The sequence below is a fragment of the Callithrix jacchus genome, chromosome 5, assembly GCF_049354715.1.
Source record: "Callithrix jacchus isolate 240 chromosome 5, calJac240_pri, whole genome shotgun sequence".
Lineage (NCBI taxonomy): Eukaryota > Metazoa > Chordata > Mammalia > Primates > Cebidae > Callithrix > Callithrix jacchus.
In genome coordinates this window covers 57,943,980-57,964,014 of record NC_133506.1, presented here as the reverse complement: position 1 = coordinate 57,964,014, position 20,035 = coordinate 57,943,980, and the positions used below count along the sequence as shown (strand labels likewise).

Sequence of the window (20,035 nt, the reverse complement as noted above, 5' to 3'; positions counted from 1 at the left end):
ACCCTCGGTCCCTTCCATCAATGAAGGAGGCCAAGTCGCAGGCCGGCCATTCCGGGAAGCGGTGGGGCTCCTGAGTGGCCGCCCTGCGCTCGCTGAAGCACCGCCCAGACACACCTGAGGACAGGGAAGTGTGCTGGGTTTCGCCCACGCTGCCCTGAGTCCGGAGCCTTAAAATACGTGCTTGATGGAGGCTGACCACGAAAGCCGCCGTCCAACAAAGGAAACAGAAGGCCGGAGCCACGCGGCCGCGGCTCCCGATATGGGGACTCGAACCGGCGGCACGGGGCGCAGTTTCCGACTCCCAACGCCTGCGCCTGACGGCCTCTAGGACCCAGGGGAGCGCCCCTAGTGCGGCACCGCGCTTGCCAATGGGCGGGCGCGACGGCGATATATTTGCATGTGGGCGCGCCGCGGCCAATGGGCGCCGGGCGCGCGGGCGCGCGGGCAGGGGGCGGGGTGCTTCGCGGCGGCGGGCGCAGTCTAAGGATGGCCGCGGCCGCGGCGGGTGGAACCCCGGGCCCGACTCCCGGCCCCGCCGGGCCCCCGTCTCCCGCCGCGCCGCTTTCGGCCGCTCGGGCCCCGCCGCAAGCTCTGCGGAGGCGCGGGGACTCGCGGCGCCGCCAGGCCGCGCTCTTCTTCCTTAACAACATCTCCCTGGACGGGCGGCCCCCGAGCCTGGGCCCCGGCGGAGAGAAGCCCTCGACGCCGCCCGCCGAGACCCGCGAGCCGCCAGCGCCGCCGCCGCCGGAGCCCCCCTCCGGCCTGCCTGGGCTGCCCGCCAGGACCCCCGCGCCCCAAGGCCTGCTCAGCCCCACGCAGGCGCCCGCCGGCCTCGGCTTGGATGGGCAGCGCCAGAGGTAAGTGGGGGCCGGGCCAGGTCAGCTCAGGACGACGGGGACAGGGACAGGGATGGGGGCCGGGTCAGCAGCTCAGAACCAGGGGTCAGGGTCACCTGGGGCCTCATCAGCCCAGGACACGGGGGTCAGGTGACCTGGGGCCTTGTCAGCCCTGGCCACAGAGATTCAGGTGACCTGGGCCCCCATCAGCCCAGGACACAGGGGTCAGGGTCACCTCGGGCCTCATCAGGCCAGGACACAGGGGTCAGGTGACCTGGGGCCTTGTCAGCCTTGAACACAGGGGTCAGGGTGGCCTAGGGTCTCATCAGCCCAGGACACAGGAGTCAGACTGGTCAGGAGATCCAGCAGCCCAGAACGAGGGGTCAGGGTCATCTAGGGTCTCCTCAGCCCAAAACAAGGGGCTCAGGTGATGTGGGGCCTTGTCAGCCCTGGACACGGGTTCAGGTGACCTGGGTCCCTATCAGCCCAGGGCACAGTGGTCAGGGTCACCTGGGGCCTCATGAGGCCAGGACAGGGGTGAAGGTGGCCTGGGGACCCAGCAGCCCAGGACAAAGAGGTCAGGTGAGCCAGGCCCTCGTCAGCCCAGGACACGGGTTGAGTTCACCGGGACCTTGTCAGTCCTGATATAGAACTGGGGGTTCTGGGGCTCTGCTGAGGGTTTCCCCAGGCCCTATCAGCCCCCACACATAGGGTTCCTGTTCCCTGAATTCTGTCAGCCGCTGGATATGGGGTCGGAGTCTGCGTGTTGTCAATCCTCTGAACATGGCTTTCGGGGTTCATGCAGCCCTGAGGACTTCTGAGACCCCCGCCCTATGGGCTCTGGACGTGCCCCACCCCCTGCGCTGGTACCAGGGTTGTACACAGAAAACCCCTGTGCATCTCCTCGCGTTCTCTGAGCCGGGTCATGCCCTCCGTGCCCACCTCCTCAGAACCAGCATGTGGGCTGGGACCCTCCCGGCACTGTCACTGACACCTGTTCCCAGAGCCCCCTACACAGCCAGACCTCCCATCCCACAGCAGCTGGTCTCTGGCACCCCTCCCCTCCCTGTCACCTCCCTGCTGACCCCCGCCTGCCCCCCATCACTCTCAGCTCGGTGTCTTTGGACCTGTTACACCCTGGGTCTGCTATTGCTCCCCCTGTCCTGATTGCACTTCTGCAAACCCCATCAGCCCGTCCAAGGGCAGCCCCAACCATGAGCCCTGCCTGTCCAGTGTGTGCCCCCTGCCCAGGTGACCCCTGGCTGCCAGACACCCTGTGTCCTTCTCCCAAAGAGCACAGGCCCTTGGTGACCCTGCCTTCTGGGCCCCGGGGCTATCCCACCCCACAGCCCTCACCCTGAGGAGTGACTGTGGGCCCTAGGCCCAGGACTGGCTGCTTGTGATTCCTTTTCAGAGGGAGCCACTATCCACAGGTCCCTGCGCCTACTGGACGGTTGTGCCTGGAGCAGCCCCTGCAGGTGTGCAGTGAACGGGCTGCCACAGATCTTGGGTCAAGGCTGTCACGGGCTCCGTGGTTACCTGCAGGTCATCAGAGTTACCCCACACCTCTGGCCTTCAGGCAGGTCGCGGCGTTGGGTTCCTTTAAGGTCTTTGGTTGAGGAAGGTTGGGCCCAGAACACAGCACTCTGTCCTCAAAAACTGTGACATCACATGCAGGTTGCATCACGCAGGTCGCAGAGCACTCAACCTTGGAAGTGCTCCTGGCCACAGCCAGGCTGAGGGTGCCTGCAGAGCCAGGCCTGTCCACAAGATGTCCCCCCAAGGACATGCCTGGCCACCACTCCCAGGAGGGCCAGGGGGGTGACTGGGGCGGAGGGATGAATGGGCACGTGCACTTGGCCAGCTCCTTCGGGGAAAGCACGAGAGATGGAACCAGAGGGCACCCTCCAGGGTGGAACAGCAAGGCCCCGGAGTGTGGGCTCCAGGGAAGTGGGCTCACCCCAGCGGCCCAGGTCCACAGGTGCGGGTGCTTTACCTTAACCCTGGGCCCTGCTGTTTGCTATGGAAACAGCTTTCTCCTTCAGTCCTGCGTTGAGTGCTCAGAACCGGTGGTGATGCCAGGCAGGCCGGGTGCTGTCACAGGCTCTCCTTCCACAGAGTTCATGCAGCCCTGTGTGCACCAGGCCTGGCGTGGAGTGGAGCCCACTCTCGGGCGGCAGGGCGCGGCAATGCTTCGGGGAAGGGCCCATAACTGAGGAGGCATCTCCTGCAGGGGCCTCCGTGCCAGCAGTCCTGAGCATGGCATGTGTGGCACGGCCCTGCCCTGTGGGGTTCCAAGAGGGTGCGCTGCGGCCAGCATCCCTGGCACAGGATGGGACGTGGTCCTCCTGCAGTACCCACCGTGGTCCTCTGCGCCCCCACACCTTGCCTCACCCAGGGCTGTCTCCTCCCTTCCCTCCTGGGCCTCCTTCTCCCTGCTCAGGTCTTTCCTGAACCCTGAGCTGTTCCTGGATGGGAGGGCTCTGCTGCCGGGGCTGTCCCTGCTGGGGCTCTGCTGCCGCGTTCATGGTGCTGACCTGTGTCTGAGGGTTGTGGCCCCTCTCCTGATAGGTGGCCCCTCTCCTGATAGGTAGCCCCCAGCGTGAGGACATCCATTTCTCCCTGCGTTCCCTGGGCCTGGCTGCTGAGCGAGGGAAGGGCAGCTGCCCCAGCAAAGGGGTGCTGGCTCCTGGCTTGAGTTCTCTAATGAGTTGATTTTGGGAGGCGGAGAGAGTTCTGGAAGCCCTGACATCAATATCGTGAGCATGGGGTCTTGACCAGCTCTTGGAACAGACCTGGCTTGGAATCCCAGCGCACTGTTCAGTAGCTCTGTGTGAGCAGGTGGCATAGCCTCAGCCTCGGCTCCTCTGAGAAGCAGGTTCACACTGAGCACCAGGCGTGGCCTCCCTGAGGTCAGAGGTCAGATGCAGGCCCAGGGCTGGGCAAGGTGTCTGGCGGGAGTCAGTGTGGGGTGAGCAGAGCCTCTTATTTTCTTTTTTTGAGACAGGGTCTCTCCCTATCTCCCAGGCAGGAATGCAGTGGTGAAGTTTTTATTTTAGGAGAGATGGGGTTTCACTATATTGTCCAGGCTGGTCTTAAACTCTGGCTCAAGTGATCTGTCTTGGCCACCCAAATGCTGAGATTTCCAATGGGAGCCACCACACCAGGCAGACCAGTCTCTCGTCACTCGGTCCCCAGGAGAGTTATTCTTTCCCAGGGAGGCTCAGCCTGTGCGGCGCTTTCTGTTGTGTCAGTGAGTCATCGGAACCCTTGTTTTCCTCATAGAACTTCCAACCAGGTTTATTTTCACTTTTAACATTGCCTTTGCCTGATGCCCAAAAGCAAGTGGGGGGGTCCCAGCCGGGTTGGAGCAGGTGCGGGGTTCTCCGCCTGCCGCCCCCTCCTCCTACCAAACCCAGTGGCCCACAGCACTGCAAACGTGTTGCCTCTCCCGGTTCTGGAGGCGCAGCCTCAAGGTGTGGACAGGACCCCACTCCCTCTCAGGCTCCAGGGAGGATCCTCCCTGCCTATTCCCACCTCTGGTGGCTCCAGGGCTCCGGGCTTGTGGCCGTGCAGCTCCAGCCTCTGCCTGAGCGCCGTCCTGTTCCCACATGTCTGAGTCTCCATGTGGCGATTTCCTCACAGGAGTTCCAGTCATTGGATTAGGACTAACCCTGTGACATCTTAACTCGATGACATGACATGTGCCAAGACCCTCTTTCCAACTGAGGCCCATTTACAGATACTGGGATTAGGACTTCCACTTGTCTTTTGGGGTGATACGGTTCCACCCACAACAGCCCCAGTCAGTGTCCACAGCACTAAGGACTTGGCAGTGGTGCCCCCCTTCCCCCCTTCCCAAGCAAACAACTTTCCCCAAGTTGTAGCCACATGTGGCCCAGCCAGGAGCCAGGGTGCAGCCATCAGCAAGAGAGCCTGCTCTGTTAGCTGGGAGCAGAGCCCCCGCTTCTGGAGGGTGTGTGCCCAGACGCTTCTAGGGAAAGGCCTGGGGCGGCAGCTGTGGGACAGGCTGCTGTCTGGGCCAGGAGCCACTCAGTGTCACCAAGCTGCTGTCCAAGTTAAACCAATTTCAGTCTGGCATCTGGCGCTTGTTTACAAGCCTGATTTGGGGGTTTCTTGCTCTCCAGCTGGCAAGCAGCTGGCAGTGGTCAGCTGAGGCCAGAGCCTGGGGGCACACCTCTTGTGGCAGCCCAAAGGCCACTCAACACCCCCAACTCTGCCCAGCCCTGTGACACCACATGAATGCTTTCGCTGGGTGAGGCTGTAGGCCCCTGAGGGAGTGCTGGACTGGATGAGATGGGGCACCCGAGACCAGCCATGCATTCAGTACCATGCCGCCAGGGTCGGTGGCCTGCCAGGTGCGTGGGCCAGGGGATAGGGCTGGGGGTAGCCAGACAAAACCACTGCCCACACTCAGAGCTGGGGGCAGCCGCAGAGCACCACTGCCTGAGCTTTCCTGGCGAGGGAGAATTCCGGTCTCGGTGCTGCAGTGGGCGCACCATGGGGCAGGAGCGGCTGCTTGGTGGAGAGACCCAGCTATTGTCACGCTGTCAGACCTACCGTCAAGGGCATTTCCACGCCCCTTTGCCTGGCCAGGCCTGCTGAGTTTCCTGTGAGCCACAGCAGCTCCTGCACACAGCTTTGGGTTGCTAATGGGGATGGGGCGTCAGGCCTCCCTCTTCTGCGCATTTCTTCCCTTACAAAGGAAAGGAAGTGTAGGGAGCACTGGAAGCAGTGTTTAATCAGGAGCAGATTTTTCTTCCTGTCTGTGAGCATGACTTTGAGTGCAGGCGTGGTGGCCCGCCGCTTAGTGCTGAGAGTGAGGTGTGCCCGCACATAGGGGGCAGCCTCCCTGCCACCCCAACCCCTTCTTCCCAAAAGTCAGATGCAGGCAGCTTCCAGCTGGTCCCTGCCACTGCGGTGTTAGGGGAACCACAAGTAGGTACCTCCGGTGTATCTACCGTGGCTCAGTGGAGGCGGGCCCTCACAGGACTCAGCAGGACTTGCATTTGCCCCAGTTTGTGGGGCGCGTGGGGTGTGTGGGGCGTGTAGGGTGCATGGGGCATGTGGGGCATATGGGGCACGGGGCATATGGGGCATAGGGTGTGTGGGACATGGGGCTTGGGCCTCGCCGAGGGCCTCGTTCTTTCTGTTTTGCTGGCTTGCTCCTGGCATGTTTTGGGTGAGGGTCTGGTGCTCGCAGGATGAGTGGCACTCCCCTGCTGAGACACAGGCCAGCCCCCCAGCTCCCTGGTGCCCCTCTTCAGACCCTCCCCCACGCAGAGACAGCAACCTGTGCCCCTGCATGTCGGGCCTCTCTGCCCCCATGGTGTCCGTGTGCCTGTGCGGCCATGCTGTGTGTGCCGTCCGTGATCACGCATGTCCAACCTCCTGCTGACCGGCATGCATGCTGCTCCCAGCTGGGCGTAGCCAGGTGGTGTATCTGCACATGCGTGATCCTCTCCGTGTCTGCCGGACAGATGGACATCTCCTCTCTGTGGAGCCCAGGGCGAGCAGGGGTCCTGCTCATGGCTTCTCAGCCCAGCCTCCAGAGTGGCCAAGCAGTGGACGCTGGCCTGGGTCCCATCTGTGCTTGCTGGCGCCCATCCTGCTAGTAGTGGCGCCCTGCTGCGGTGATGAGTCGTGACTGCCCTGGTTCTGGGAGGGAAGTGCCTCCCTCGTTCTCCCTCAATGCCCACTCCCGTGGAGGCAGAGGGGAAGGGAAGGCCAAAGTGTCGTCCTCCCCAGTCAGCCACCTGCTCGGCACCCAGGTATAGCCACCTCCATCAGCATCGTCAGAGTCTTCTGGACTCAAACCAAAAAATATGGCCTGGAAGGGACGGGGTTCAGAAAGTGAGCACCTGAGAAACAGCAGGGAGCAGCCGCCGTTCTGACACAGCAGGAGCAGTGCGCCAGTGGCCACGCCTGGCCATCCACGTGGGCTCAGGTCCCACTCTGTCTTTTGCCAGCCTTGTCATCTCGGGCACATTGCTAAACAGCTCTGTGCCTCAGTTTACCCTCTTCCAACCATGCAGCTTTACTTCACCAATAAGATGCTTACAAAGAAAGAGGGAAATCACAGAGAAAGACCTGCAGGGTCAGCCGGGAACAGACGTTACAGCTTGGTGGAAACCCATCGTTCCTGCAGCAACCAGAAAATCATGGAGGAGCCTGGCTAGCAGCAGCAGCAGCAGCCTCCACCTGCAGCTCCTCTGCGTCCTGGGCTAGTTCCAACGGCGCTGCCAGGCAGGCCGCCATGGGGCCCCCAGCTTCTGCTGTGGCCCCCACAGGCCTGCAGACGAGGTCCCAGGTGGGCAGGTACCCAGGCATCCCCTTGTAGTTACCTGTGGGAAGAAGCTTCCAGAAAAACACACAGGCTGGTCCTCAGGGCCTCCAGGCCCAGTCTTCTAGGGCAGAACACACAGACACCTCTCTGGGGACAGTCCCCTAATCTCCTCCTCCACTGGCTTCTTTCCCCAGTATGGGCCCTGCCCATCCAGCTATAGGGTCCAGCCCTGCAGGGTTCTGTGAGCCTTTCCCAGCTGGTGCAGAGATGAAAAATTATAGAAATAAAAGACACAAGACACAGAGATAGAGAAAAGAGAGCTGGGCCCAAGGGTCCACTGCAACCCAGATCGCCAGGACGCTCTCACTTCTATTGAATTGCAAATCTGGGGGCAGGGTAGATAGCGCATGGCAGTGACAGGGTCAAGTACATCACGTGTCATTCAGGTGGGGGCTCAGGAATTTCTGGCACCCGAAGTGAGGTAAGGAGCATGATGCATCAGCACTTTTCCATACTTATCAAGAAAGAACTAAAACATTCAGATTTATATTACTATGACTAATAATCTTTTCTAAGACAAAAGGAACCAGGTGCAGATGCAGAACCTGAGAGTGGACGTGGAACGTGACCGGTGAAGCACAGCCTCACACAGAGATAGTTCAGCCCCAGGTGTCTGCTGGCCTCCCTGACAGCCATCAGGCCTACCACAACAGCTTGGAGGAGCAGAGTTTTCTCCTAAATCCTCAGGGAAGGAGACGTTTCAGCTATTTTGGACATCTCCTTCCCTAGCTGGCTAAACAGCGGGCGCTTTCCGAGCACGGGCGCTTTCCGAGCACTGGCACTGCCACACAGCCGAGGCACCCTCCAGCAGCCCTTACGCGGGCATGACAAAGGGCTTACAGCATCTTGCCTTAGTGTCATTCATTTCACAATGTCACCCCAGGCTCACGCTTCCAACCCGAGAGGCATTAGTAAAGGAATTAGGATCACCTGTGAATAACTAAGAGCACATATAAATAACTAATAACTACTACGGTTATATTTTTAGTTACTTTCGTCTTCATTATTTCTATGGAAATAGGCTGAGACCTTTTGCTCCTGCCTCTGCGCTTATGGGATCTCCCCACAGCCTCCGCTGGGCTCCTCTTGGGGCAGGCTGCTGCCCTCACGCATCACAGGCCAGTGCCCACCTGGGTCTCTCAAGACAGCCAGCGCCTGCCACGTACCCCCTCAGCATGCAGCTGGGTGCTCTGCCCCGCCTACTACCCTCGGAGCCCGATGCCTGCCCCAGCCCCGTTGCCCCTCCTTCCCCTCCCACCCTGCTGTCGGGCCAGCCTGCTGCATCCCCAGCCCCTCCTGGCCCCATTGCCCAAGTGCTCGCCTCTGGCCAACTGCTCACCCGTCTTCTGCAGCCGCCCAGCAGGCCCCCTGCCCCTACCTCCCACTGGGAATGGCTGGGTGCCAGCTGTGTCTAGCGATGGGGCCAGTGTGAGGCACCACACATTTCACTGGGTTTTTGTTTTCCACAAGCTCTTGTTGCCTTTGCCTTTTAAAAGATTTCATCTTTTTTTTTTTTGAGACAGTTTCGCTGTTGTTACCCAGGCTGGAGTGCAATGGCACGATCTTGGCTCACCGCAACCTCCGCCTCCTGGGTTCAAGCAATTCTTCTGCCTCAGCCTCCCAAATAGCTGGGACTGCAGGCGCGCACCACCATGCCCAGCTAATTTTTGTATTTTTAGTAGAGACAGGGTTTCACCTTGTTGACCAGGATGGTCTCGATCTCTTGACCTCGTGATCCACCCGCCTCGGCCTCCCAAAGTGCTGGGATTACAGGCTTGAGCCACCGCAGATTTTAATTACATCTTAAATTCCTGACTTCAAACTAGACTTGGTGCCCCTACAAACACATCCCTTTTCACTTTCAGTACAGTACTCGACAAATTCCATAATTCGTTAGAAAATATGGGGGCTCACGCCTGCACTCCCAATGGGAGGCCAAGGTGGGCGGATTATTTGAGGTCAGCAGTTCGAGAATAGCTTGGCCAACATGGTGAAACCCTGTCTCTGCTAAAAATACAAAAATTAGTGGGGCTTGGTGGCAAGTGCCCGTGATCCCGGCTACTTGGGAGGCTGAGGAGGTGGAGTTTGCAGTGAGCCGAGATCAAGCCACTGCACTCCAGCCTGGGCAACAGTGAGACTCCATCTCAAAAAGAAAAAACAAGATAGGCTTTGTGTGAGAGGACTGCCCAGCTGCAGCGAACGTACATGCTTTCAGCGCATCGAGTTTGTTTGGGCTGAGCTGTGATATCGGTAGGTAAATGTATTAAGTTCACTTGCAACTCTCTATTTTCTACTCAGGATGGTTTTATCAGACCTGACCCTGGCTGGGTGTGGTGGTCACGCCTGTAACACCAGCACTTTGAGAGGCAGGTGCATCACTTGAGATCAGGAGTTCAAGACCAGCCTGGCGAGCATGGTGAAACCCCATCTCTACCAAAAATACAAAAATTAGCCGAGTGTGTTGAGAGGCTCCTGTAATCCCAGCTACTCAGGAAGCTAAGGCAGGAGAATCACTAGAACTCAGGAGGCAGAGGTTGCAGTGAGCCAAGATTGCGCCATTGCACTCCAGCCTGGGTGACAGAGCAAGACTTTATCTCAAAAAAAAAAAAGACCTGGCCAGTCTTGGTGGCTCACACCTGTAATCCCATCACTTTGGGAGGCCGAGGCAGGCAGATCACCTGAGGTCTGGAGTTCGAGACCAACATGGAGAAACCACGTTTCTACTAAACATACAAAAAATTTATTAGCTGGGCATGGTGGTGCATGCCTGTAATCCTCTAATTGGGAGGCTGAGCCAGGAGAATTGCTTGAAACCTGGAGGCAGAGGTTGTGGTGAGCTGAGATTGCACCATTGCACTCCAGCCTGGGCGACAAGCAAAACTCTGTCTCAAAGAAAAAGAAAAATACCTGACTCCGTCATCATTGGAGCGTCTGTTAAAAAAAAAAATGACAGCTTCAGTGTTGGTGTCAGGGTGACAACCTTGATACTAGCCAGGACTGCACTGGCTGTGTGACCTGGGCAAGTGCCAGGTCTCTCTGTGCCACTTGCCAAGTGGGCGTGGTTGTCACTGCTCCCACTGTGAGCCACTGAGTCTTGGTGAGGTGGTGGCTGTGGCGCCCTCGCTGGCACTAGCAGCACCCAGCATGGGACTGTAGCTGTGGCCAACCTAGCTCCTTGGCATAAACACTGGCTCTCAGTGGGAGGTTCCTAGTGAGGGCATAGTGTGGGGACCTGGACTGCAGGCCAGTTCCATGCACCAGACCTCAGGTGAAGCCGGGGCCCTGCTGGGGGAAGGCCCGTGGGACCCTGAGGACAGCGCTGGCCTGGCGCCTGGAGGGTTCCCAGGAATGACCCCCAACAGTACACTTGCCCTCGCCCAGGAGTCCAGATTGGCTCACGCATAATAAGGCTACTGTTGACATGCTGAGAGCACTCCACACCAGGCCCGGGGGCCAAGTTGCTCCATTTAATAAACCACACAGCACCCCACGGAGGGTCTCGCCACCAACGTCACCACCTCCACCACCAACCGCCCCACTCTGGGAACCAGCATCCCTGCAGGGCAGGCTCCTGAGACACGTCACATCACCCATCACATTGCAATCCAGTGCTGCGCGTTGCATAAACTGGCATTGGACCTGATCTCATAAGCTGCGTTTGGGGGATGCCTTGAGTACCCAGGCACACACATCACAGCTCCTAGTGTAAGGGAGAGAGTAAAGCTTTGGAGTCCCCGAAAGACTTGGTTCGAGGGCCAGCTCTGCGCTCAGAGTCTCGTGGCCCCGAGAGTTACTGAACCATGTTGTGGCTCCGCGTCAGGATGGCCTTGCTTTGTCCCAGGCATCTGAGGAGCAGTGGGCATTGTGCCCTGTGGGGCTCTTCAGGGAAGTGTGTTGTGCATTCCTTCTGCCGACAGATATGTGCCCACAAGTTGGCTCACAGGAAGTGCCTGGGAGACCCCGCGGTCCAGGCAGACAGTGAGCAGTGTCAGACCTGCCCCACCCGTGGGTGGGGCTGGCGCTCTGGAGAGGGAGGCAGACATCAAGTGGGTGGTGAGGCAAGGACGCCTCCTTCCCATGGTGACCAGTGGTTAGCAGGTAACGGTCACAGGATAGCGGGGTCCAGGAAGCCTCCCCTGGGGCCACGTATGAGCTGAAAAGTCCAGAAAGAGGTGGCCACCAGAAGAACAGGAACAGAATATTCCAGACTGAGGAACAGCCCCTGTGACAGCGCTGGGGTGGGAGGGTGTGGCTGGTGCAGGGAGCTGCAGTCCACGGAAGGTGGCCTGAGAGCAAGGGCTGCCTGGTGCCCACCCCACCTCCCACCCCTTGGTGCCCCGATGCCGAGCTGTGCTTCAGGGTGGGGTGGGCAGCACCAGCCTCAGGCAGCACTAGGTGGGATGGGCCTGTCAGAGCTGGCAGTGCCCCCACAGGGTGTTGCTCGGTGGGCAGGGAAGGTTGGTGTCCTGTGCTGTGCCATGCCATGCCTGAGAAGCCTGTCCCCAAGGGCTGCTGGTCCCCAGAGAGGAGCTCAGTGCCTCCGAAACAGGACCCTCTCAAGGTGCCCCTCCTCCCTGCCTTGGTCTGCACGGGCTGCGGAAGCCTTCGGCCTGTGGGTGTGCAGCTGGACTGGAGAGCAGCCCTTCCCTGTGCAGCAGGCGGCACTCGGTTTCTGGCCACAAAGGTGGTGCCTGGGCTGGTGGCCCCATGCCTGTTCTGAGGCCCCAGTGTCATCTTGCAGGAGGCGAGTCACGTCCCAGCGCTGCTCCCTGGAGTTTCTGGAAGATGCCGTGGGATGTGCTCCAGCACAGAGGTACGAGCCCCCACCCACCCCAAGCTCCACGACTGCCTGGGCTGCCCCAACCCTGCGGGGCCAGAGGGGCGTGGGAAGAAAAGAACGACCTGTGTCTTTGCCTGGCAGAACCAAGCACACATCTGGGTCACCAAGACACAAAGGCCTGAAGAAGACGCACTTCATCAAGAACATGAGGCAGTACGACACCAGGAACAGCAGGTGTGTGGCCAGCCAGGAGCTGGGAGCCGGCTGTGGTCCCCGGGGCTCCTGCCTGTGCCAGCCAAGCAATCCTCCTTCCACTGCCAAGGCTCCCGCCTGCCCCACATCCCACACCCCTAGAGGGGGACCCTCCTCCCCACCACACTCTGCGCTCCACATCAGCCAAGCACCCGCAGGTCCCTGGTATCACCACGGCGAGGCTACCTCTCTGGGCTCCCAGGTGAAGGGCCAGGTGTAGACGCCAGCCTCCAGCCACAATGCTGACGTGAAGGAAAACGGGAGACACAGAAACACTCGTGGCTGTGAGATGCCTGGGGAGGAGCTGGGTTTTGTTGGGAGCACAGAGGAGAGGCTGAATAAAACGAACCCCTGGCTGCCCAAAGCTGGGTGGAGGGCCCAGGGGTGTTCCTGTGGCCCTGTGCTCCCCACACTGCAGGTTCTGAGGGGTCCTGAGGTCCAGAGTGCTCCCTTCCTTCTGGAGCTCCCCTGCTGGGCACCCTCCCTATGGTGACCTCGGGTCTGACCGGACCCTCCCTCCCCGTCAGTCCTACACAGCTCCCAGCAAATGTGAGTGCCAGCCCTGCCTCTTATCATCCAAGCCAGAGAGGGGGAGAGGTTCTCCCACTGTTGTGCCCTTGGTGAGCCCCTGGGCAGGGCTGAACCAGCGTAGGGAGGAGCAGCAGTGGCTTCTGCCTGTGCTCCCCGGACCCAGGGCCTGGCTGCTCAAGTACCTTGGGAGGGAGCCACCAGGCCAGCCTCTCTGGACCTGGAGCAGGCCTCTTCTGGTAGCATGCAGCCCTGCTCCACCCAGGACCTCTGAGGGCTGGCTTGAGGCAGCCCTTGGCCTCGCCATGCCGTCCCCTCTGACTGCCTCTCATCTCTGAATGAGCTGAGATCCTAACATGAGGCCTCCAGCCCGACTGTGCTAGGTCAGGGAGGAGCCTTCGGGATGTCACTGCCATGCCTGCCCGTGTGCAGCCGCGTCCCAGGGAGGGCACCCCGGGAGCTCCTCGGATCCATGCTGAGAGTTTGGGGGGTCCAGACTTAGTGATGCTGGCCACTGGCCTCGTGGGCCTCAGTCCCCTTGGGCAGTGTGGGCAATCTCCCAGCACCTGAATTTAGGCAGAAGGAATTTTCCATAAAAATGTCTGCAGCTCTGGAAGCAGCAGCACCCTGACCTCTGCCCTCCTGACCCCGTCTCCTGCAGGATCGTGCTCATCTGTGCCAAGCGGTCCCTGTGTGCGGCCTTCTCAGTCCTGCCCTATGGCGAAGGCCTGCGGATCAGGTGAGTGCTCAGCCCCCGCCTCACAGCCCCTGGTGCACATCTGGGCAGAAGGCAAGGCTTGATCCCCAACCAGGCCCAGGAAGCATCGGGGAGCATAGTACCCCCAGGTGAGGCTGTGTCCCCATGAGGCTGCCCCCCAGGCTCACGCCAGGGGCAGCGCGTCAACCTCCACCAGTGCTACTGAGGAACCTGGGGCAGTTTTGCATCCTGGTTCTCAAGGGGTTGGGGGGCATGGGTTTCTGTTGACGCCGTTGATATACTGGCCTGCTGTCCTACCTCCTTGGACAGACCTGTAGGGCCCCATGGCCATCCGTCCAGTCCGTGTGTCATTCAGAGGAGAAAGAAACAGCTGTGGGGTGGGGATTATGGGTGGCCCTGGCTTAAAAATAGTGGTGGAAAAAGCTGACCAGTGTGGGCACGGGCACCTGGTGGGCTCCTGAAGGTGGCGCCACACGGGAGCTCTACCAGCTGCTATCTGTACCGGGAATTGGGGTCAAAGTGCTTCCGTGAAAGCACTCCTCATGTGTGCGTTCCTGCTCACCCAGTGCTGCCTGTCTCCCCAAGCGGCTATGTAGACACCATTCCTGAGGGCGCCCTAGGCAGCAGACAGGTGGGCTGGGCAGCCAGAGCCCACTTTGAGCACAGGCCGCAGCCCTCACCTCTCCCATGCATTGCAGTGACCTGAGGGTGGACAGCCAAAAGCAGAGGCACCCTTCCGGCGGCGTCTCTGTATCTTCCGAGATGGTCTTTGAGCTGGAAGGCGTGGAGCTGGGAGCAGATGGAAAGGTAAGAGCCTCTTTGCTGGCAGACACCCAGCGCCATCAGGGCCAGGCAGGCGGGTGGGAGCAGTCCCACTGCAGTGCTCACAAGGCAGACACGGAGCCACGCTTCACTCGCCATAAAGCGCCAGGGTGGAGTGGGTATGGCCCATGCAGCCCTAAGAACACAGCCCAGAGCCCACCGGACCCCCACCCCCATCCCGGAAGCCTGGCCACGCCTGAAGTCTGTGCTGTGGCATCACAGCCACGGCTCCTGGACGCCTCCCCGTGTAGCCTGGGGCTCACCCACCATCCGGCCTCTGTGTTGGTGGTCAGCCATCTTCAGAGGCAGGGAGATTGTTATAGGCTACAGAACCCAGAAAAAGCGGGGAAACGGTGATGTTCGGGAATGTTCTAGCTATGTGAAGAGCAGCCTCGACGTCTTGATCTGTTTTCCCTTCATTTTCCACACAGGGCACCCAGCATGTGTATCTGGGTTTCCTGCAGTGTAAGCAGATGGAGCTTACTTTGCCCTCTGGTCCCAGGGAGCAGAGCTGAGCCCAGATGCGTTTGCTTTTCCAGGTTGTGTCTTACGCGAAGTTCCTGTACCCCACCAACGCCCTGGTCACACACAAGAGTGACAGCCATGGTGTGCTGCCCACACCTCGGCCCAGCATCCCCCGGCCTCTGCCAGGATCAAAACACAAACCTGCCTCCACCAAGTCAGCACCAGCCAGCACAGAACTAGGTAGCCCACATGCCTTCACCACGGCCCCGGACAGGGAGGCCACGTGCCTTCACCACAATCCCGGACAGGGTGGCCACGTGCCTTTACCACGGCCCTGGACAGGGTGGCCACATGCCTTCACCATGTCCCAGGGACGGCAGCAGCACCAGCAAGCCCCTTTCAGGCTGTAGCCCCCAGTGCAGATGGAGCCTGGGAGCAGGGTCAGGTGGCGGCTGCTCAGGAAGAAACAGCTCCACACTGCATCGCTGACCGGGCTTGGCCTGAGCCAGGCAGTGGAGAGGAGCTTCGTCCACAGATGACTCCAGGGAGGGCCCTTCCTCCCAGGACATCCCTTTCTTGCCCTAAGCCCTGGGCCCTTCAGAAGAGAGAGAACCATGGCCTGGAGCCCCTCCTGCTCGGCCTTGTCCCACCATGGTGCCGGCCTGCCAGACCTCGGGGCTAGACAGGTTCTGCTCAAGACTCCTGGTGGGTCAGGGGCTGCCTCTCTTACAGGGAGTGACATGGGGGACACCCTGGAGTACAACCCCAACCTCCTGGATGACCCGCAATGGCCCTGTGGCAAGCACAAGCGTGTCCTCATCTTCGCGTCGTACATGGTGAGCGCCCTCTCCAGGGCCTGGGCGCAGCAGCCGCGCAGCTGACCTGGCCAGGGTGTGTGGGACAGGCTGTGGGCAAGCCACCCCAGGGCCGTGACATGCCCCCATCCCGATCATAGCACCACAGACGATGGCAACATGCAGAGCGGGCCGGGAGCAGTGCTGGCCCCTCCGGCTGGGTTGGCCCTTGTCCTTTAGCCCGCAGCACCTGGCAGCCTGGCTCCCCCCACACCGAGTACCCATGTGCTCTGGGGCCCTCTCCCTGGAGCCATTTTGTTCCCACAAAGATTTGGGGCCTCCCAAGCTGCGCCGTGTGCATGTTTGCAAACCCAGGACGGCGACCGTCCTCATGGCACCCAGCAGGTGGGCCCCAGGGACTGTTCGAGGGGCTGGCCCAACCCTGCCCACTGTCTGTTGCAGACCACAGTGATAGAATATGTGAAGCCCTCGGATCTCAAGAAGGACATGAACGAGACCTTCAGGGAGAAGTTCCCACACGTCAAACTGACGCTGAGCAAAATCAGGAGGTGAGGACATCCCCTTAGGCCATCTCATCATCCTGGGAGGTGCCAGCCTCTCCTCCAGTTTCCTGTAGATTCTCCAGCTTGACAAGTCCAGCCACTGCCCAGCCCCAGCCCCCTCCGACCGTCTGACCAGGCCCCCAGCAGCAGCTCCCCTACCCCCACCACTGGCCCAGCCAGGCCTCCTGCAGCCCTGGCACACGACATCCCCCACACGCCACGACCCTCACCACAGCCCAGGATCTTCTTAAAACGTGAGCAGGGCCAGGCGTGCTGGCTCACGCCCGTAATCCTAGCACTCTGGAAGGCCGAGGCAGGCGGATCATAAGGTCAGGAGTTCAAGACCAGCCTGACCAATAGGGTGAAACCCCTTCTCTACTAAAAATATTGGGCATGATGGCACGTGCCTATAATCCCAGCTACTCAGGAGGCTAAGGCAGGAGAATCGCTTGAACCTCGGAGGAGTAGGTTTCAGTGAGCTGAGATCACGCCACTGCACTCCTGCCAGGACGACACCAAAACTGTCTCAAAAAAAAAAAAAAAAAAAAAAAACACTTGAGTGGGACGAGGCCTCTTGTGCCTGGCCCCTCCCAGTGTGTGCCATTTTGCTGAGTAGATTCCGTGGCCCTTCCCCTGGCCCACAAAGCACCCCTATCCAGGCACCCTGTGTGCTCACCAAGGCTATCCAGGCGTGCCTCTGCTCTCACGTGGTGCCACGCCGAGGACCTGTGACCAGGGGAAACCAAGCCAAAGGCGGCAGAGCTGCTGGGCTCACGTTGGGCTCCTGGCCACCGTCCTATACTGGGGGCCTGCCCCACCCAGCCTCTGCCCCAGTGTTCCAGAGGGCAGCTCACCCTACACCCCAGCACCTCCCTTCAAGGCTCTTCCTAAAACTGCCCCTCATAAGAAGCCACTGCCCCCCGCCACCGAAAGCAGGGCCTGTTCTCCATGGCTCCACCCACCAGGCAGAGGTGGAAGCTGCCGTGGGTGCCCAACCAAGGGACAAGGAAGCCAAGACCCAGCCCACCCATACCTGCCCACATGCCCACTCTGCCCTGGGCATCCTACATGGTATGACAGAGGGTACCATCCCCTGGAGAATGCGGTGGTGTTTCTCACGGCCCAAACTCACATCACTTGAGCTCAGTTACTGGCGGCAGGGGGCTGCCCCCTCAGCCCCAGCCTCTGCTCCTGGGGACATGGCTTCTGTCTCAACCCACAGCTTAAAGCGGGAGATGCGGAGCCTGTCGGAAGAGTGCAGCCTGGAGCCCGTGACGGTGGCCATGGCCTACGTGTACTTCGAGAAGCTGGTCCTGCAGGGCAAGCTCAGCAAACAGAACCGCAAGCTGTGCGCCGGTGCCTGCGTGCTGCTGGCCGCCAAGATCAGCAGCGACCTGCGCAAGAGCGGCGTGAAGCAGCTCATCGATGTGAGTGCTGGATCCACGGGCAGGGCCACAGCGGGTGGGGGGGGTGGGGGGGCACTGCAGCCCTGCGGGGGCGGCTGGCAGGATGGCTCCCGTGTAACCTTTCTCTCCCTTCCCTGCAGAAGTTAGAAGAAAGGTTTCGATTCAACAGGCGCGATCTGATCGGGTTTGAGTTCACGGTGCTCGTGGCTTTGGAGCTGGCCCTGTATCTCCCCGAGAACCAAGTGTTACCTCATTACCGGCGCCTCACCCAGCAGTTCTAGCAGATGCGCCACGAAGGCTCAGGGCACCAGGCGCACTTGCTGGCCTGGGAGGTATCCCAGCCACTCAAGCCCCACGCCGCCTGGCCTGCCAGCGCCCCCAGCACCCACTGCAGGAGGCACCTGGCCTCTGGCTGGCGAGGCTCTTCCTTTTGCCTTTTTCCTTGGAAAGGGACGTCACTGTCACCCCAGGTGCACCGCACCTCCAAGGGTACTTCTGAGAATTCTGGATTTTTACATAAACTAAGTATCAGTTTTGTTATTTTTTTTCATGTGCCCAAGACCAGCCTGGCACCAGGACCTTTGGTTCACAGCGTCTCTCACTGGCCTCGCCTCCTGCAAGCAACCACAGCCACCACAGCATCGGGGTGGAGAGCTGGGTTTCTAGACCTCACTGAATACACTCAGATCGCCAAGTCTAACTGGAGATTGTTTTTTCGGGTGTGGGTTCCCCAGCAGCGTCTCCCAACCCCGAATGCATCTGGCCCCCCTGCCGCCTGAAGCCAAGCTCCAGAGCTTTCTCCGCCCACCTCGCCTTGCCGAGTGTGGTTTCTGGCATCCGGTTCAGCCAGCAGGAGCAGTCTCCGAACTCACCTTGACGTCATTTTTGGACTCTTGGACCTGTTCAAGCATTGTGTCACTGTGAAATCCTGACACCCCGTGTCCTACAAACTGACGGCACGACAGACAGCTGCTGTCCCATGCCAGGCCCCCTGTGCCTCACTGGGAGACACTCTGGGCCTCCAGAAGAATTGCTGCTTGCCAGCTCTTGACTTAACATTCTAAGCAATATTGTGACGGAGAAAAATTAACATATTTATTATGATTTGGGATTCGGTTTTTTGGGTCTTTTTTTTTAAGGGAACAAAAAATGGTTAGATGAGGTCTGCTTAAGTCAACTGGAAACCACACTTGACCTCACGCAGGAAGGCACTGACTGCACCCCACACGACCGCCAAGGCTGCCAAAGGGTCCGTGTGTCAGTGCCGCCTCTTCCACAGGAAACAGGTACTCTTGGCCACCCTAGCCAGGGCAGCCCACCGTGCTGCTGAAAGGTCCCCAAGTGGTCATTGTCCCTTCTGTGCAGGCCAGCAGGGCCCATCTCCAGCTTTCCCATATCTGTCCAAGTTTCCTGCAGTGAGCTTTGCATGGTCCGGTTCTCCAACTAGTAGCCTCATCACAAACACTCAATAACCGAGGAATGTTGTTTTTCTTCCTAGGTCAGCTGGTCTCAAAACTGGCCACTGGCCCAGCCAAGCTTTTTCCTCCCACTACCTTACAAACCTGCCTGGCCCTGTAGGGACTCTAGTCCAACTTGTCTCTAGTCCATTAATACATTCTATGCTACTTGTGTGGACGGGTGCCTCCGCAGAAAGGAGATGCCAATTCTGCTATCACAGAACTCCACCCGATCCCAGCAGCGGTGCAAGGCAGCTGCCAGCGCCCACCCGGCCCCCCTCCTTTTCCAGGCCTACTTGCTGGGGCCGAGACCCAGAGATGGCAGGTGTGGGAGAGGCTCCCGGATGAGGACAAACCAAAGCCTTTGTTCCTGGTTACTGCTGAACATCCCCTTCTATCAAGCAGCATGCCCTCAGGCCAAGGATGATCCCCTGGCACCAAGCATGCACCCAGAGGAGGACTTGTCTTCCAAGCTCTGAAAAGCACCCTCCTACCACCCAGATCCCATCACAACAGCTTGTCCTTGTTACCAGCATGTGAGGGATGGACTTCTAGTAACTGTTGCAGTTTACAACCTGCCCTCCAGGGACATACAGCTCCATGGTTCTTTCTACATATGAAAGCAAGAAATGGATAAGCACAGTATTTGTGTTTTTACGTTACCAAACCGGACTATGTGAAGCCTTCCCTTCAGTATGTCCATTTTAATAATGCCAAGAGCTGCCACTGTGTGGTACTTGAGGATTATTGCAACAAAGCCAGTGGTTAAACCAAACTACAGTCTGAACTTGTCATTCTCTAGCACTAGTCCAGGTGTCTGAGCTGTGACTCGACAAAACCAGGCCTGGCGTTGCTTCCGAAGCACTGGTGGCAGCTGTGGATGTAAATGTGCGAAGAGGTTATCTGACCTCACGGTGTTTGAGTTATGTTGTCAGGTGTTTTAAACGGCTAATGTATTTGTACTTTAAACCTTGGTTTTGTGACACACGTCACAACTTGCCTCCTTTCAGCTGAGTACCCACCCCATCCCCGTCGCCCACTGACAAC

General features: G+C 59.5%; 1 protein-coding gene across 3 annotated transcripts; it reads left to right on the top strand.

Moving 5' to 3' along the window:
- Positions 1–477: 477 nt before the first annotated feature.
- CABLES2 (Cdk5 and Abl enzyme substrate 2) lies at positions 478–19,763 on the top strand. 3 transcript variants are annotated; one of them, XM_035299120.3, is made up of 11 exons: positions 478–857; positions 2,251–2,314; positions 11,945–12,016; positions 12,125–12,217; positions 13,425–13,502; positions 14,180–14,288; positions 14,843–15,008; positions 15,501–15,604; positions 16,025–16,131; positions 17,348–17,552; positions 17,672–19,763. In XM_035299120.3, the coding sequence occupies exons 1-11, from the start codon at positions 842–844 to the stop codon at positions 17,810–17,812; spliced, it is 1,155 nt and encodes a 384-aa protein (XP_035155011.1). In that variant the 5' UTR covers positions 478–841; the 3' UTR covers positions 17,813–19,763. The 3 variants fall into 3 exon arrangements, with proteins under 3 accessions (XP_035155011.1, XP_078228194.1, XP_002747788.1); XM_078372068.1 differs by having other exon boundaries at positions 2,251–2,415; XM_002747742.6 differs by lacking the exon at positions 2,251–2,314.
- Positions 19,764–20,035: the final 272 nt, after the last annotated feature.

Coding starts and splice junctions, on each gene's coding strand:
- CABLES2 (XM_078372068.1), top strand. CDS start 487: ATGGCCGCGGCCGCGGCGGGTGGAACCCCGGGCCCGACTCCCGGCCCC. Junction 2,416..11,944: donor CCCACACCTCTGGCCTTCAG/GCAGGTCGCGGC, acceptor GTCATCTTGCAG/GAGGCGAGTCACGTCCCAGC. Junction 15,009..15,500: donor ACCAGCCAGCACAGAACTAG/GTAGCCCACATG, acceptor CCTCTCTTACAG/GGAGTGACATGGGGGACACC.